Source organism: Lissotriton vulgaris, chromosome 3_1 (assembly GCF_964263255.1).
Source record: "Lissotriton vulgaris chromosome 3_1, aLisVul1.2, whole genome shotgun sequence".
NCBI lineage: Eukaryota > Metazoa > Chordata > Amphibia > Caudata > Salamandridae > Lissotriton > Lissotriton vulgaris.
Window position 1 is genome coordinate 1,246,990,771 of NC_141689.1, and position 18,878 is coordinate 1,247,009,648.

General features: G+C 44.4%; 1 protein-coding gene across 1 annotated transcript in view; it reads right to left on the reverse strand.

The window, feature by feature from the left end:
- LOC147727738 (uncharacterized) overlaps positions 1-18,878 on the reverse strand; it is a 158,498-nt gene that overhangs the window by 35,809 nt on the left and 103,811 nt on the right. The window contains exons 5-8 of the mRNA XM_086961738.1: positions 11,262-11,375; positions 7,206-7,319; positions 6,573-6,686; positions 1,216-1,326 (exon numbers count right to left, since the gene is read on the reverse strand). Of these exons, the coding sequence (XP_086817864.1) occupies positions 1,216-1,326; positions 6,573-6,686; positions 7,206-7,319; positions 11,262-11,375 (453 nt within the window). The remainder of the gene's footprint in view (positions 1-1,215; positions 1,327-6,572; positions 6,687-7,205; positions 7,320-11,261; positions 11,376-18,878) is intronic.

Here is an 18,878-nt window from a genome sequence, read left to right on the forward strand (position 1 = left end):
GAATTATTGAATTATAGAAATAGCAATTAATTGCACTTTTTAGGTGTGAGGAAATAGAAGCCATGGCTGTTGGCACTGCTACGTGAAATCCTAGTAACAACAAGCAATGAAGCATAAACTGAATGAAGATTACGTTCAGGACAATAGAGAGAAATAGTCCTCGTCAAATACCTATGGTCCTTGCATGCAGATTCCTGTGATTCAAGAATTTAAAAATAGTTCTCTTTCAAAGTACATTCCAATGTAGTGCCTTCAGAAGAGAAGTTATGTGGGCGGTTCTAGATAGATTGAGAACAAACCTAGCAGTTGCATTTTGGACCAACTGAAGGAGAGCCAATAGGACAGCCAAGATACCCAGTTACAGCTTTTTCCCTTAATCTAATCTAGATAGAATCATGGTTGAGTCACTATTTTTGACACCTCATTAAGCAGCATTTTTAAAATGAATAAGCGGTTCTCCACTACTTTTCCTACTTGACTGGCCATGGACAAATCATAATCTACAAAGACTCCAAAGTTCCAGGACTTGGAGACAAGAACAGGGACAGTTCTCAATTCTGTAGGCCACCACTCATCAGTCCAAATCAAATACAGGTTTGTATGTAAGCAAAAAAAACTCAGTTTTATCTTATTTTAGATGGCGACAGCTGGAATGCATTCAGGTGGCTACTGCCTGCACATGCGATTGAAAACCAGCTTGTGTGGCTAAGCTGTTTTCATAAATGGTGACCATAATCTGTGTGTCATCCACATATGACATACCTCAAAGTGAAAAGAGTGAACCCGCCCCACCAGGAGAGACATATAGATGCTAAGTAACGCATGGCTCAAAGAGAAACCCTGATGAACATCTGGGGCTATTGAAACAGCTGCCAAAGTGAGAGGGGCAAAGGAAATTGCCTGTGTTCTGTCAGCTAGAATGGACGCAAGCCATTTAAGGGCCTGGGGGCAGTCCCCAATCTTATAAAGATACTCAATTAAGATGGTTATGAGAGACATTATCAAAAGCTGCAGAAAGATCTATAAAGACCAAGGCTGCAGATACCCCTTGTGCAAGTTATCCATGGCCACCTCCCCCCAGCCGTTCCTGTACTGTGAAAGAATATCTGATTCTTTTCGCTATGCTGTGAACTAGTGTGTCATCAGAAACCCTTGCATAACACACATGATTATCTCATGACTTTAAATGATACAAGCAAAGCACTAATTACTTACCTGAGGAACAACTGCTGCTTCCCTTCCTCTTAAAGTCTTCATGTTCCATTTCACACGCCTCTTCCTCATCCTTAATCCGAAATGAAAAAACTGATGCAGCAACTTCATGTCCTTTTTAGAAAGTAAAACAAAATTATACAACACACATCTTATTTTAACATCAACCCTTCTTTTTGAATGCAAGGATCTAGAGGGGGTTGTGAACCAGCAAAAGGAAATCCACATGGAGGCCTTTCAAAGGCTTGGAATGCCCTCCAGAGGGATATGCTTCCCTCTGGTGTCGCAGAATTCATTCATACTCAAAGATCCATCAAAGTGCTCAATTACAAGTGGGCCGGTGAATTCCTATCCCTGCACAAACCTTTGTTTATGCAGGGATTGGATTTTGGGTACTGTGGCACACAAGCGCTCCTGGAATTTTTCCCAAACGAACTTCTACAGGTCAAACCTGCCAAAAATTACCAGAGGGGAAGGAAGGCAAATTCCCATACATGCAGAATATAGTGTGGAAAACATCAAATTCTAAATGTAATTCTTCATTTTCCTCAGGAAAACTAAGAAGAGGCAACATTTACTGCACCACATAAATACAGCATCTGCAGTATTTATTTTTCATTATTCCAATTTCCCCAACTCATCCAGTACTTACTGCCTTCAGACACCATGTGACGTAGCTAAAACAATACCAGCCCTCGTACTCCTTTTCTCCTCAAGCCCCTTCCCTCGCTAGGCACAATTAAGAGGATGGAGCCCAGCAGTACTTCCTGTAATCCCCAAGCAGCAGGGGTTGAGGTTGAGACCACAAGAAGGGATGGTGGGACATAAGTACTGGAACAATGAAGGGTAATCAGAGTAAGATTACCACTAAGTAATTGCACATTATCTCTTCAACCTTTCCTCACACCAGTCCTTACTATACGAGGATACGCAGCAAGCTCACAATCTGAAGTGCAAAAAGGTCAAACAAATCTTAAGCAACACAAGATGCTCCAGACAATATCACTGTAGGTAATGCAGGCATGCAGGTGATTTAACCAACAGGAATAGTCCTTTGAGTAGCCTCAACTCTAACTGAACAGCAGAGAAAAGAAGAAGTGGACCTAAAAAAGGCCGATGGGAATCCCAGGACAAAGGTCCAACCCAGTCACAGCCAAACGTAAGCAGAACCAAGGCAGACTGCCTCACACAAGTAATGGATAAAGATTTCCAAGGCAAACTAGCTAAAGACAAGAAAAGACTTGAATGAAGGGACCACCTATGAATATGATGGAATAGACTATCCATCCAATTAACAGAAAGCCATAGTAAGAAAAGTCTCACGCACGCCTCAGACACTCTGACAGAGGCACACAGGAAGACAGCATCCAAGACCGCAGGTACAAGAGGATCCAACATGAAAAAAAGTGTGATATCATGTAATTGGATCTCAGTGCCGCCCTCTCTTTTTTTTTTAACGGATTTTTATATAGCACAAACTTGACCCAAAGGTATCGGATATCAGAGCACTTTACATAGCACCAGTTGCGTTACATGAGGACACATTCCTTTTGTTAGGCACAAGGAGATTAAATGATTTGCCCAGAATCACAGGACGTTCAGCATCATTACCAAGACTCGAACCCGGTTCCCCAGATTCGAGGTCGACTGCCCTAGCCGTTAGGCCAACTCCTCTCCCCTCAGTCACATAAAAAATAGGAGGCTGATATAAAATAGAAGCCTACTCAAGGCTCAGAAGAAAATGACTCTATAGCGAGTATCCCACTGAACAAGTGGGTAACCAGGGAGCAAGCGGGTCCAAAGATTTATGAAAGTCACTGATTTTAGAAGTCTTCAAAACACCTTATGGTAGAGCTGACCCTCTAGGGGGCATATGGTCACAGCAGCAGTAGGACTTGAATCCTTATCTTCCGACTGAGTGTCAAAAACCGTAACCACCTGGCCGAGAGAGCCTCTTCAAACTACAAACTGGCCATAATGCGATGTTCGGTAGCCCTACTTTCTGCAACGAGCATTTGATTCATCCCAGGACCACCGCTGACAAAGTTCACAAGAAGGTCTGTTCTTCCTGGAACCAAACATGTAGAGCTGGGGCAAGCCAATAATCACAAGAGTCCACACTTCCCACTTCTAGATACAGTGACCCAAAACATTCAGAACAACAATAAGCAGTGAGAAAAGCCAGACAGACTCTGCCTTCCACCAACCACAGCAACCTGGAAGAAGCAGAGAGGAAGGCTCATAAAGATCAGCCTGATTCACCTTCCACAACAGTAAGGTTGAAAGAAAATGCAGCAGAGCCAGGCAGTGAAGAAAAAACAAACTTTACCTGCACACCCCTACAAAACAAATTACAGGAATCCACGGAAAGAGTCCCAAGTCCTGGCTCCCGGCAGAGAGCTGTGCATACCTATCTTAGGCCAGGAAGAGAAACTTGATACAATCAGAAAAATAAATGCTAAGTAAGAGGACCTGCCCCAACCATGTCCACACAGCAATGTCTGTAGTAGCAGACACAAGAAAAAAGGAAGAAATGCTTGACTCTACCTCCTCTGTGGTCTTTCGTGAGGGAAGGGCCCTAGAGCGAGGGAAGCTAAGAAAAGAAGCAGGAGGACTGTTTTTGGTTTAGATTGGACACGTGGTGTCAGTAGGGAGTTAGATGCACATCAAATAGAAAGGACTTGCAGTGAGTGTTCTCACAGTTAAGAAAGGTTCTATCTCATCACTGCAAGAGGGTTCTAGTCTAGAAAAGCAAATGCTCACACATTTCAAGAGCTTCCATATTCTCACAGTCCATGTGCTTGCACGGTACAAGGGTTCATCTCACTGCTGAGGGTTCTTGCCCCTCATACTCGTGCTCACACTACAAGCCTGTTCATATTTTCTCACAACCCATGTTATTACCTAGAGGTGTGTGCGATGTAGTCCTTTCTTGTCGGATTATAACACACAGTGTGTCCAATTATCTGTTCTTCTCAAATAATTCATAGAAAGTGTCACCCTGCATCATTCACCTGGTGAAACCTTACTTGATAGTTATATTTGTCAGTTTAAGGTCTGCACCAACAATCTAATTGCTGGTAGTATTAGTGTATGAGAACCAAACAGTAGGTGTCTAAGCAACTGATATTTTGGTTTTTAATACCACAAAGCTGTCATTCTGTGTATCTGCATGGAGGAATTATTAGTAGAAACATCTGGAGCTCCTCGCCACCTTTCAGAAGGGACTTCAGTTTGGATTGAAGGAGCTGTTCCTAAAGGAAAGTCTTGGTTTTCTAAGGACCACCGATTTTCTAACTAAAGTGAGGATTTTGAGAGAAATATACAATCTCCATTTTTTTCTCAGGTGATGATTACTTTTGTCTTTTGAAAGTAGACCAGAATAACTGTTGGCAGAAGGACACAAGTTATCAACTCTATGGCCCACTAAATATAGTTACCTCCTCTATGGCCCACTAAATATACTGAAGCTTCAAAAGGCGTGGCTTTCTCCTAAATGGCATGTGATGTACTTTCCTGTGATGACATAAGACGGGCAACAGTTAAATGATCTCTTTTCCATTGATATCCTTATACTAACTAATCATTTAGGCATCTGAAAATATCCCTTCTCATTTTCGTCACAGAATGTTGGTAATTATGCCTTAAATACTTCCTCGGTTCTTCCTGAATTCTGTGTCTGGAATACTGTCCTTTTAACCGTATCTGGACATGCCCTGCCAACTCGAATTAACAGTTCTGCTTATCGAAGACCTAAGTGTTCAAGGCTTATATATTTTCCATCTACTGAAAAGCTAATGGCTAGCTCCCATCTATTGTCAACTTGATGTTACATGGTGTTCACTGGTTACTTAAACAATCCTGCAATGAATCCCACGTATTAGTCACATATCCCATTTGTTATAAACATCACTTTGTTGCGACGTGGACCAAGTTCAGCGATCCATAAACAAAATTTAAAAAATTTAAAAAATAACTTAGGAGGCGTTCCACTGAGAGCAATTGATTGAATTGCCTAAAAAATGCTTATTATTTATGTCACCCGATGTGTACGATAATGGAGCCTGATCAAAGAACTTTGGGTTTGATTATGATCTTGGCGGATGGGATGCTCCATCAAATGTGATGGATATCCCATCCACCGTATTACAAGTTCCTTAGGATATAATGGAATTTTGGGAATATGACAGACGGGATATCCGTCACATTTGGGACAAAGTATCCCATCCGGCAAGATCGTATTCAGGCTCTTTGTAACATTATTTATTATTTTTGAGGAGATGGGAGTGTAGGAGGAAGTAGGGAGCTCTCTTTAAATAGATCTTGTCGGAAGATCCTTTCCATCACGCCAACGCACTCAGACTGGTGCTGCTTTGTGAAGCTTTTGTCAGGCAAATGTCTCAGTTTAGGCGATGCTGGGGTTTAATGCAGCTGCTTTTTATAGGATTGACTTCTGAAAGTCCTTCTATTACCATGATATGCACCACAATCTTCCCAATTAAGGGAGCAACCCAAGGGCAGACAGACACAATTATGCAGCTGAAGCATGAATACACGGTGTACACATATCTGGAAGGTATGAGTGTTCGGCATCAATACATATAGAGTGGTGGTAAACAATTTCTGTGCTAGCCACTAGGGTGCACTTTTCCATACACGGTGAGATTGCAGACGGCTGCAAATACTGAACACAGGAAAAGGAAAAGTTACCTTGCGGTCCTTTGTAGCAGATGACTGACCATTTTCAAGCAATGTCAAAAATGAGATGATGAGCAACGTTTTATAAGTTACTAAGTAATAAATCACTTTTAAGACTCATTTAATTCAATAACGTAGCAGCATTTTTTTCATGCTAGATCATGGTCAAGTATGATACAGGCCAGTAACTTGCATTGGTTGGCGGTAAGTAACAAGACCAATCCTACCCATACTCTCCATGCTATTTCCATGGTGATACCCTTATTTGGAAGAGAAGGAGCACACGGTGAAAGAAAGTAGGGATACACAACTACTTCCAAAAACCAAACGTACCAAAGCATACTTACAAAATGTCAAACAGGAAGATCAAGAAATAAAGAATAGACTACTAGGGACGAACACTCTCAGGTTCATGCAGCATCATTCTTGATAATAGAAGTATGCAGACACAAGCAGAGATTAAGGGTCAGGAGACCTAATCTGCCCTTGAAGAACGTTCTGTTTTGGGACAACTCTTCTACAAGATTAATCTCCAAACACAATCAAGGGTTTGTTGGAAAGGGTGGGTGTTGCACTAAATAAGATACTTTGCAACTTAAGAAATCATTTCAGGTGTTAAAAGGGTTGCTCAGAAACTAGACCCAAAACTGTGAGAAACTCACCTGCACTGGGGTCGGCGCTGCTTTCTCCAAGATGCTCAATAAAAATTGAAACCGCCTCTTCTTCTTTCCTCAAACAGCCATCGTTCCTGATAAATGGAAATCCAGTGGAACACACTGGAAATAATAATGCATGTAGGAGAGTGAAGAATTATGAATGTGTCATGAATTCTTAACCAACACTGGTAGCATGCTTTTTCTCAAAAATTGATTAATAAAATCCACAGTGAACATCTGACATTTCCCCTGCCCAGGATCAGTTATTTGGATATGTTCCTGTTTCTTTGGGTTCCATTAAATTGGTTAATAGTACGGCTTGGTATATGTAGCACTTAGCAATAGCAAAAAAAACAGTAGCATTAAGTGCTATGCAAAACAAGCCATCATTCTCGTTAATACTACAATCATATGTATCTGAAAAGGGCATATGGACCTGTTCACAAATATACTACATGCATTCTTTGCCAATGATTTCCTTTCTGTACTATTCTGAATTTTAACCCACATATATCCTTTGTGAGAACGTGGGTTATTTTTTTTGGTGAGCAGTATTTCCAATACACAAGCAGAGGGTGGCAGCCATTGCATGCATTGTTTAGCAGCCTAAAGGGATCGAGATGAGCCCTTTTCACCAACCTGCACTCCTGCAGTCCTTTCTTTCCTTTTCCTCTGACTGTGATGGGTTTATCAGGGCTGGGTTGTCATTTATGTTTATTCTGGATATTACATCATGGTTGGTGGTCGTGTCACCTACAATGAAAAAAAGACAATTCAATATTTAAATTCATACATGAAAATATTTCCCCATTTGAAACTCAAAGGAGTCACCTTTTGGGAGTTATTTCTGGTCTCAATCTGTTTAAATAGCTTCAATTGGTGTTTTGAGAGAGAGAACCCAGGGGCCTCTTTTTGGTTTTCATATAAAAACATTTATGACGTCAATATTGAAAATAGCTCTCTGCAGTGGCGGATTAGTATCTTTATTGGGAAAGCGTGTGCTGACAGAGGAGGTTACACAACATGGCCCATCTCTGCTAAAGAGGTCACCACAGCGGAACAAATTGGAGAAAAAGAGAGTTCTAGCAATGCATTGCCTAGGATTGTTTATAACTACCATAATAGAAGCAGTACTTACATCACCAGCCGTATAAGGGTCGGTATGGTCTACTCTTAGGGGGATGCAGGAGCAGAAGGATACCCGCATCATCCAACCCGGGGAAAGTCCCTTAAGCCATAACAGCCATCATAAGAGGAAAGAACAGACAAACAATAATCTTATTTTTGGCAGACCTAGCCTTTTCTCTACTGGTTAACTAATTAGGCAGTGGACTGTACCAACACCAGAGCCCGAGGGGAGACCCCATGTAAATGGACTTCACAAACAGTGAAGCGACGGGAAATAGGAATGCGCAAAAAAATTATGCTTGCCACGCGCGCCCCCATTGCATAGTAGACGAAAGATCACTTCCAAGTGCAAGCTACCGCCACCCATGAATTATGGCTGTCTAAGTAACTGTGTCCTTACAGACAAAATTTATTATATTTCTAATTTTTATTCTTACTGAAAACCATTCCATTACACTTTATAAGATGTACTTCAGACTTGCAGTCTCTCACAGGTATGTATGCCTGCAGCATGGGAAATGGTAGAAAGCCAGAATCCGAAATTGCAACTGGCTGGAAGGATGCTTAGTGTATGTCTAGGCCATTCCTCAAGGGCATGCACATCAAATTAGACCAACCCGGAACTTTCATAATAACAACACCATTTTACTTGATATTTTATTTATTCAATGATTAGCATTGCTATGTGTACCTCTTTCTTCATACTGATGTTTCGATTCAGCTTTTAATCTTTCGGCCAATTCAGATGTTAAGTTCTTATTGTGAGTGGCCTGTTAATTCCGAAGGGCGAGGCACCAGGAGTTACTGGGCCCATCGGAATTATAAAGATGCAGAAACATTGTGGACTGTCTTGTTTACACACTCGAGTTTAAACTAAGGGGGGAAACTCAGGGGAGTAATGGAAAATAACTGGTGAATCAAAACTGGAATTACTGATTCACCCCAGTAATTCCGTATTTCTCATTGGAACCTCAAGGTTCAACTCAGAACACCCACTAATTCTGCACCCCAGGAGTTGACAGGATCACAAGAATCGAATTGATAGAACACCTACTAACATTTACTCTGGGTGTGCTGACTTATCCAGGTACGGGTTTCTTGGCACTCATAACGGGGTCCTTAACATCTGCCTTTTCATATTTTTTTCGTGGGCCAGGTTTCTTATTGAGGTACCAGCTTCCTTTGTTTATATCCTTTCCAGCGTATCTCCTATCAAAATGTGTGTGTCTTTTACTTTAAGATTTGCTACTTTCCACTTTTATTTTTATTATCCTGGGAAATGTGCATTATAGGGTACAAAAAGAATACACATTTAGTGTTTTTCACTGGAACGCAGATACAGTATAGACTATAAGCAGAAATCACATGCATTCGATTCAATAGGGTAAACATACAAAGACTGTGATGCATCATACTTTATAGGTAACCAGGTTGGAAAGGGTGAAAAGAAAATATATATGTTTACCATAACAAATAGGGGTGTACGATCTTTTAAAGGGAAAAATATATCATGTAGCATTTAATGCTCCCAATTCGTGGAGTTGCTCTGCTGTTGGAGCCAGGAGCATAGGGAAATTATCTACACTTCCATTTAGGTTTACAATCCTTGCATTTTTTGCTAGTACGGTCACAGCAGGAGACACATTTGATTGGTTTTGAGCTGTTCTTCTTTTTGTCTAGCCCATGAATGTTGTTTCTACTTTTTAGTGCGAAGAAGCCTTGTGGTTTTAGTGTGCTGTGTTTAGGAGAGTTGGAGTACATAAAAGAGGACAGCACCAGGTCAGAAGTGAAAGGGACACAGAAGAAAGACTAGAAGGAAGTGATGGGGTGGAGATCTCTGAAACCCCAGAAAGGACAGAAAACTTGGGGGAGGAGCAGATGGTAGAATTGGAAGCTAGGGAAAGAATGGTGCATTCAGTGTGGAAATCTGGAACTCCAATGGAGGAGGTAGCAGAAAGGAGATGGTGCCAAGACGCTATCAGATCCAAGAGGAACGTGGTATGAGAAATCGGTGGAAGCCAGAGGAAGGAACAGGACCCACAGTCCATGAATTGACGAGACACTCTGAGGTGAGAAGGCAGAGACTTGTTTTGAATGTGAGGCAAAGGGAGCCAGGATATATCCGGAGAAGATGCAACTACAGACAGCCTAATTTGGCTTGCAGCAAGTAATCCGTCACTGGTAGCAATCCAGGGAAGAGATTACACTGCAGAGGGGAATGATTGTCCTGAACAGATTGAGTAATTTCGCAATTTAGGACAATCACATTTGGTGTACAGTTGTGGTATCACTAAACAGTAACTGGTAAATGGAGCATGGATCACTCATGATCGGAGTCACTCACAACTACTTTTAAGCTTTACAGAACTGACCTCAGGTGCAAGCCTTTGTTCTGTTCCTGCTGAGGGAATTCATGGATGTGCGACGTAAAGTCGTAGGGTGAGAATCAGGACCTAGTGACTGAGAAGGGGGAACCAGGAATGAAAGACGTCAGATCTGGATGAGGGACAACCTTGAGGCAAGGAGCCTGGAAAATGGAAATCAGGGAGTGGGAATTTGCAGGGAAGATGGGGCCTTTCTTCCTGGGAGCTTAACTATGGTTTATGGCAAGTTAAGTCAAAAACAATAAACAAGAAACTGTATGTCACCAAAAACCTGAGCCCACAAGTAATTGGCCTAAGGCATGCTCTTTATAAATAGCACAAATAAATGAAGAAAATGCATTCAGGGTGGGAGATGACATTTAATGTGAAGCTGTTGTAATTTGAAATTCCTTTCCATTCTTTTTCTCTTTCTGATGCCTATAGATTGCTTTCTCACTTCTTTCTGTTTTGTTCTCTAGTATGTTTTTTATTGTCATTTTAGCTTTTTTGTCTATTTCTCTCTAACTGGAAATTAATTATGCCCCTTGTACCCTGAGAAATACAAAAGCGGTTAGGAAAGTGCACAATTGAACATCAAATTTCTCATTCTCTTTCTAATGTCTCCTATTTACTGTTTCTCCCAGTCTCTCTTTATCCCACTCTCATTTTTCTTTCTTTCATATTCCAATTTTCTTGCCCACTTCGGTGTTTCGGCTAATAATTTTTATTATTTCTTGGCAATGCTCTGTTTTTCTTGGGTATTTTTCACCTTCTCTCCTTAGCAAATCTCACTTTCTCACTTCCCCTTGGTTTTCGCAGTATTTCTCTCTCTGCTATTTGTTTTCATAAGCTGCTATTGTTGATTCAAACATTTTATATTCGGTGTCTCTCCTGGGCATATCTCTGTCGTTTACCCACCAGATTTCAATACTGCTACAGCCATTATTCTGCGCCTGAACTAGTCAGCTGACGGTTTCATACTCATTTTTTCTAATACAAATTTTTGGGGGCTCCACAGTTCACACTTCTAACCCTTCCAGTATTTAGCAGAGACATTTGTTATGGTAAATAGAATTAAGTGTTTACAACATGTCTGATGGCCTACATCACTTCTGGACATTGGTGTACTGGGAGCATGCATGATGTCTTCTAACATGTTTGAACTTTGAACCAGAGCAGCACAGACATCACAACTCTTCCTCACCGGCATCTTGGCCATTGCTTATTTCTTTTATTTCAGAGGACAATGATTTTGTAAGGTGTAGATTTTCCCTTTTCCTTATTTTAAGTAGAAGCTCTGGGTCAGTCTTCGTTTCACCTGTAATTAAAATAAAATTTTAAATAATTACTGTATTGCATTAATTTGATATCTTTACCAACCTGGCTTTGGTAGCTACTCGGATTCTCCAGTTACCTTAATATCTTCACGTAATAATTTGTTGACAGTAAATGAAAAACTCTCAGACTACACATCCATTTAGTTTCTGATTCAAATTTGAACAGTATTTAAAAAATCCCCTGATTTCTGAAGGGAGGGCTAACTCGAGTAGAAAATACTCCTGTGAAATTTCTTCCATCCAACTCTTCCCTATGGTGCAGAAATTTCCATCAGTGGATTTTTTTTATCACTAGTCAAGTGAAAAAGATGCAAACCAAAGGAGCCAGCATTAAAAGTGACAGCAACTGGAAAAGCAGCTCCTCAATGATGTAAAGTTTTTAGCTACATAAGGGAAAGCAAGGCCTGATCTAACCCTGCATTTCAATAAAAATAAAAACTACATCATTCATAAAATATGAATTTCATCCAAGTGTACACCTTATGGTAGAAAATACTGTATAGATTCTCTCGCCAGCCTTTTACATGCATGTAAACCAAGAAGTTTCCCACTAAGGGGCCGATTACAATGTCGTTCGGAAACTCTTCCGACCAAATCGGTTTCAGAATTGTTTCCGACCGACTCGGGTTCTGCGAGTCCGACCAACCCATTAAGATGATTCCCAACATCGTTCGGTCAGACTCGCATTGACTTCAATGGGAGCCTGTATTCCGAACGAGAACACAGGCTCTGCTTGAAAAATGGGGTGGTTGGGGTAAACCTTGCACCCTGTGGCGGACACCCCATGGTGCCTGCCACGCTGTGCATGGTTTAACAGGAGGGTCCTTGGTTACCCCCACGGGCCCCAACCGGACACCTCAGTGTGAAGGGGGGGCCTGCCAAGGGCCCCCAAACTTTGATTCCGACAGCAGTTTTGTGTTGGGCTGACTGAATCGGAACGGATGTCCGAATTAGTCATCGTAATCGCTCGCTCGGAAACCGTGTCCATAGAGCTGTACGAATCGTCTCTGAAAGACTCGGGCTGTCCAAATGCCTTTCGGAACTGATTCGGACAGCCCGAATAGTTTCTGTGCATCATAATCGGTCGGTTGGAAATATGTATGATTTGGTCGGAAACATAGGTTCTGAATCGGATTCTGAGATTCCGAATCCCATTTCGGAGCCTATCGGAACGGCATCGTAATCGGATCCTAAAAAGGATAATACATGATCCATGTAAATAGAGAAGTGCTCTTTACTGAACTTTTCATATGAATTTGAAAGTGTATTTCAAACAAAATATGTTTTCATGTTTGACACAGACAATTGATTTATAACATGCCGAATTATACCATGGATAAGAAACGGTACATAATAAGTTAAACCCTTACATGTAAAACATTTTATCCCACTTTCTAATTCATCTAGCCCCTGTATTTGAGATTATCAGTAAAAAGACAAATGTATTTTAGCCACAATGCTAAACAACATCTAAAGTGCTATCTGAAATTGCTGCAATTTTTATTTCAAACCGCAATTACTTGTTAAATGTCTACGATTTGTCCATAATTCCACACATTTTTTTTTTTAAGACCTTTATTGTACATTTTCAGTATGACACAATGCAGGGCCTACAACCTCCTGGGCCGGCCGCAATAGCAATTCAGTCTTGGTATTATTGTCAGGATAACACAGCCGTTTAGCCCATAACCCAGGGGTCCGGCGGCGAATGGGAGCATGTTGTACCATAATGCAGACAATACAAATATACGATATGGCTTAGGTCTAGGATTTTTTGTTTTAACCCTGTAACAAAACTTTGCATTAAATTAAAAACACGTCAATAACGTTCAATTCTTCACAAGCGACAAAACAATGTTCAAGTATGCAACTTAGCGAACATTGGCAGTGCAACCTCTGATCCATCCCGCACATTATGATGTCCAATAATCAGTAGGTCGGAGTTCATCACAGCAGGAGAGTTACTCTTCGACACACATAGACCTCAGACCCAACTCCAAATCCGAAAGACACTCATCTGGGTCAACTCGTGGCGGTTCGCATATGTCCCCTCTAAATTTGTTCCAGGCCACCCAGATTTGTCCCCACTTTGCAGGGCATCCCCGATGGATAAATACTGCTTTCTCGGCCACCATTGCTTCATCCATATCCCTACACCAGTTTCGCAGTGTGGGCAGCACGTTAGAACCCCACAGTCGCGCAATATTACGTTTTGCCACCAACATTCCCAGCATGGCCCAGTCCTGTTGACGATGGGTCAGGTCCTCTGCGTCCCAGATGTTTAACAGGCAGCGACGTGGGTTGGGCATCAGGGAAATAGTTGTGGTCTGGGAAATGGTTCGCATTACCGCTGCCCAGTACTTGGCCACCCGGTTACAGTCCAAAAATAGTATGGAAGAACGTTCCTCTTTCTCCGCATCCGCGGAGGCAATATTCGTGAGAGGTTCTCCCTATTCTGTAAAGGACCGCCCTGGTGTAGTACGTGCGGTGTAGTACTTTTAACTGAACCAGCTTAAGTCTGGAAGGGATCGCTGTTTCTCGGGGCGACGAGAGAGCCTCCTGCCATTCCGAGTCATCAAGTTCACCAATATCGCCCACCCAGGACAAACGTAGTTTGGATAGCATGTCAGGGAGGTTGTTGACCAGTTTCCAATATGTGAAGGACGTCGCTTTGTGGGGCATATGTTCTGTCAGCAGCCTGTCCTCTAGAGGGGTGGACTCCTGCAGTTTTGTTCCCACCGGGATGGCTGATAGAAGCGCATGACGTATCTGCAAGTACCTATAGTACTCTGACTGTGCCATATCGTGTTTGGTTTGTAGATAGGTGAAATCTACTATGTTGTTCTTTTTCCAGAGATCCCCCACCACTGATATACCTATGGAGTCCGACGCCTGAAACCCTTTGCTATTGCCCATGAAGCCCAGCCTGTGCGAGTCTCATAGAGGTGTCATTTGTGTAACAATGTTCACGCACTGAAGGTGTCTATGTGCCTTGTACCAAAGCTGAACCGTGTGACGGGTCGGACCTACGAGGTCGGTTGGGGCGCTACGACTATATAGGTTTCTTAACAGCCCCCTGGACTCAATACTCTGCCTGTCTGCCATAAAGGCGGGTTCCGTCTGTGGGGCGTGAAGCCAGTAATTGATTTGCTTAAGATGGGCAGCCCAGTAATACAGTTCAATATTAGGGAGCGCTATGCCCCCATCATACCAGTCTTTTACCAGTTTGCATTGTGCAATCCTCGCCGGTTTCCTGTCCCACAGCAAAGTAGAGACCGCTGCTGCGATGGCCTTGAAGTAGGGGGGGGGGGGGACCGGGAACGGCGTGTTCTCAAGGAGGTAAAGAAAACGGGGCAATGTCATCATTTTGAACAACGCAGCTTTGCCCAGGAGGGTGAGAGGGAGGGAACGCCACACTTTCACATCTCGATTTAATCGTTCCAGTGGGGGTTTCAGATTTAGTGCGTGAAACTCTTCTGGGTTGGACGAAACATGGATTCCCAGAAACTTGAAAGGGGTGTCAGTGTAGCGCAACGGACAGTCAACCGGGAGTGGGGGCGGACAGCCAGCAAGGACGATTTGGTCCAGTTAATTTTATATCCCGAGACTCTCCCGAACTTTTCGCAAACATTCTAGGATTGATTTTTTAGGGGAGGTCAGATAAAGAAGGATGTCGTCCGCATAGAGAGATATCCGATTCTCCCACGACGGAGACCATCTGATACCTTTGATGGACGGTTCCCACCGAACCCAAATTGCCAACGGCTCAAGGACTAGCTTGAACAGTAAGGGGGATAACGGGCAGCCCTGCCTCATCCCACGACCAAGCGGGAAATCCCTGGAGATGTGACCATTAGCTGCTATCTGGGCTAAAGGCCCGGTATAAAGCAGGCGGACCCACGCGCAGAACTTGGGGCCGAAGCCCATGTGACGAAGCACCGAAAATAGATAAGGCCATTCCCCGGTGTCAAACGCCATAGTGGCGTCAAGGGAGAGAAGTACTGCCGGCTCCTGTATGTATTCCCGGCGAGCCAGCACCGCCTGTAGACGGCGCAGATTATGAGAGGTGTTACGATTTGGCATAAAGCCAGACTGGTCCGGGTGTACCAAGGCGGCAAGGTGGGGGGCCAAACGCTGTGATCGTAGTTTGGCAAGGATCTTTGGTTCGGCGTTTAGTAAGGAGATGGGACGGTAAGAGTTGCATGCCTCCGGAGCTTTACCAGGTTTAGGATCGGGATGATCGTGGCCAGGCGTTGATCTTTAGGCAGTTCTCCTACTTTTAGCCTGTCTACGAACATTCTGAGTAAATGGGGGCCGTTATGGAAGCTGTTTGCTCATACAGTTCCACTGGGAGTCCGTTGGGTCCCAGAGCCTTGCCGGACGCTAGCGCGTCGGTCGCTTCCCGTACTTCCTCCACGGTGATGTCTGCCTCTAGCAAAAGTGCTGCCTCAGGTGAGAGGCAGGGGATTGTCAAATATTTAATATAATCATAGGCTTCATCTGTCGAGTATGTCGCCTGGGGGGCATAAATTGTCTCAAAGTGATCAGCCAGCAGTTCGACTATGGCTCCAGGGTCCGAGGTCAAATTTCCTTCAGGTAATGTCAGTTGTGCAATAACCCTGCCTGCTTTTTCTTTTTTGTCGAGCCAAGCCAGCATCTTTCCAGCTTTATCGCCCAACTCGTACACCCTATGACGGGAGGCCTGAATTGTAGTCTGTACCATTTCCCTTTGATATGCCCTCCATTCAACCTGCCGCAGTCGGACTGTTTGAGCGGCTCCTGGGGACGGGTGGGTCTCGTGGTCAGAGATGGCACCTTTAAGAGCGTACTCAAGGGCACTAAGGTCTTGATTCTGAGTCCGCCTATGAGCGGCTATGGATGCAATTGCCTGCCCACGTATGACAGTTTTATATGCTTCCCATAGGGTACTATGGGAGTCCACGGAGCCCGAATTCTCCTGAAAGTAGTGTTGGAAAGGGATTTCCTCAAAGGGGAGCTCTGCAGATAACCCGCATAGATAGGAAAAACGCGGCTTCTACGGGAGCGGTGAGTCGTGAATGTGAGTCGCAGCGGAGAGTGATCCGAGATTCCCCTGGGGCGGATGCCTACCTCCTCAATGCCGTGCAGTCCGTCTCCGGACATTAAAATGTAATCTATACGTGATAAACAGTGATGTGTCACTGAGTAATAAGTATATTGCTTGTCATAGGGATGTTTATGTCGCCAGCAGTCCGTCAGTCCCAGGGCATCCAATAGTCCAGTAAGTCGCCCGCCTCCCTGTGCCGTTGTGGTATGTGGTGTCTATCCATCTCATGATCTAGAACGTCATTAAAGTCGCCCCCTATCACTAGCGCCGCCGCCGGCAATGACAGGAGAAAGGTAGCAAGGGCCGTGTGTGTGTGGCATGCAGGCCGGGAGGGACATACACGGACACAAAGTTGTACAGTTGGCCCTCCCATTGTATCGTCACTGCTGCAAAGCGTCCCCGATTGTCTATTTTTGTCTGTTGACACACCATTTGAAAGTTCTTTCGAATAAGTATTCCCGTCCCTCTAGAGCCGGAGGAGAAATCTGCATGCGCAATAAACCTATACCCCCATCTATCCATCGCCTTCGAGGCCGAGCCAACAAGGTGTGTTTCCTGCAATAGAACTATCGCTGGTCTGCAGCGCTTCAGATATTGTAGGACTAGGCCTCTCTTCACCCTGTCGCCCAGTCCCCTGACGTTCCATGTCAGTACTGTTAAGGTCGATGTGTGAGAGGGATGTGGTGTATGATTCTCAGGTGTATCCATCACATGTGCTGCCATTTAGGTGTGTGTGTGGTTTGGTGCAGTTCAATAGGGGATGGGCCTCGCTGCGCACTGTTACCAAGAAGCTAGTCTCCTTCGTATTGTGCAGAACATGTCGTGTTTTCTCGCAAATTACAAGAACTAAAACATTCAAACAACCCCTTCCCTCCCCCCTCCCTGCCTCCCTGCTGCACGGGCCTGAAACCGCCCGCCACCCCAATTTAGCAGAGCGCATTGTCCCAACCCAACCCATTGTACTTGCTTGCAAGGGGTAAGTAGCTCTGTGACCTTACAACCAGCTCCGTATGGCCTCGTCCGCCTGACACGGAGTGAATACCAAGGGTTACACAGTCAGGTTGCCGTATAAAGTTTGATCAAAGGTCCCAAATTCCGGCGTTTACTCCTCCGGAGGCTCACCTTCCTCCAGGCCTGATTCAGCAAATAGGTCCTGACTATGTCCTTGTGATGCCTGGTGATTCGTCTGAGTAGTTGTCTTTTGGTCGCGTTGACCCCTACCAGCTCGCCGCGGGGCCTCAGTGCACCTCCAGGGTGTCGAAGAACCATGCTTTGTGATTGTCCACGACTCTCAGTCTTGCCAGAAAAAGCATGGAGTAGGGTAACTCTTTGGCCCGCAAAGCTTTTTTTATATCGGTGAAGGTTTCCTGGCGCCGGGCTACCTCAGCCGTATAGTCTGGAAAGAAGGCAACAGTGGAGTTCAGTATTTTAATAGGTGCAGAGATCCTGGCTGTTTGAAGTATGGCATCCCGATCACGGAAGTTAAAAAGTTTGGCCAGCACTGGTCGCGGCGGTGACCCCGGTTTCAGTGCACCCCCAGGAACTCTATGCGCTCGTTCGACAGAGAAGAAGTGGGAGAGGCCCTTAGGTTGCAATTTTGTTTTAAATTAAGTCCTCCACATATAGATCCGTCGTTTGCTTGCCTTCCGATTCCGGAATACCTAGAATTCGGACGTTGTTCCTCCGTGAGCGTCCTTCCTGATCATCTAGTCGTTCCTGTAGTTTTCTGGTGACCGCTTCCAGGAGCTCCGCAGCGAGTTGCAGTTTTGAGGTGTCTTCCACTAAGGATTTGGTAACGACTTCCACCTGCTCCACACGCTCCGCCATCTTGTGGAGATCGGCCCTCAGTAGGCCAACGTCCGTTGCGATAGACGCCATCGTTGTCTGAACGCTGGAGAGCGCTTTCATTAGATCCTCTAGTGTCACTTTTTTGGAGCCATCTCCCTCTGGGCTTTTTCCCGTGGACGGGCGGCCCTCCGGGTGCTGACGGCGGCTTTTTCGAAGGCGTACTTCTCCAGTTTCAATTGCGCTGCAGTGTGTCTGGGTCCACTTCTCGCCATTTCTATCAGCTGTCTTTTCGCTGTTTGCACCTGCGTCTTCGTCACGCAGTGTGTCGTTAGCACCGCCGTTCTAGGCTGTGGGGAAGCGATATCCAAAATGGCGTCGTCTTCCAGGGCCCCTCGTATGTCACGAAGGGAAACAGGTTGATGCCGTACGTGAGGAGGGAGCGGTGAAGTATTGGCTCCTCTGCTGTCCCAGTATCAAATTCACCGGTCTCCACTCCTCCGATCGCCTGCCAGTACTGACTGTCCAGTTATTATTACTCAGTCTCACCGATCACTGTAGGCACAGCCGGGTGCAGTTTCGGACTCCCAGTGGTTAGCAAATTTCGCCCTGG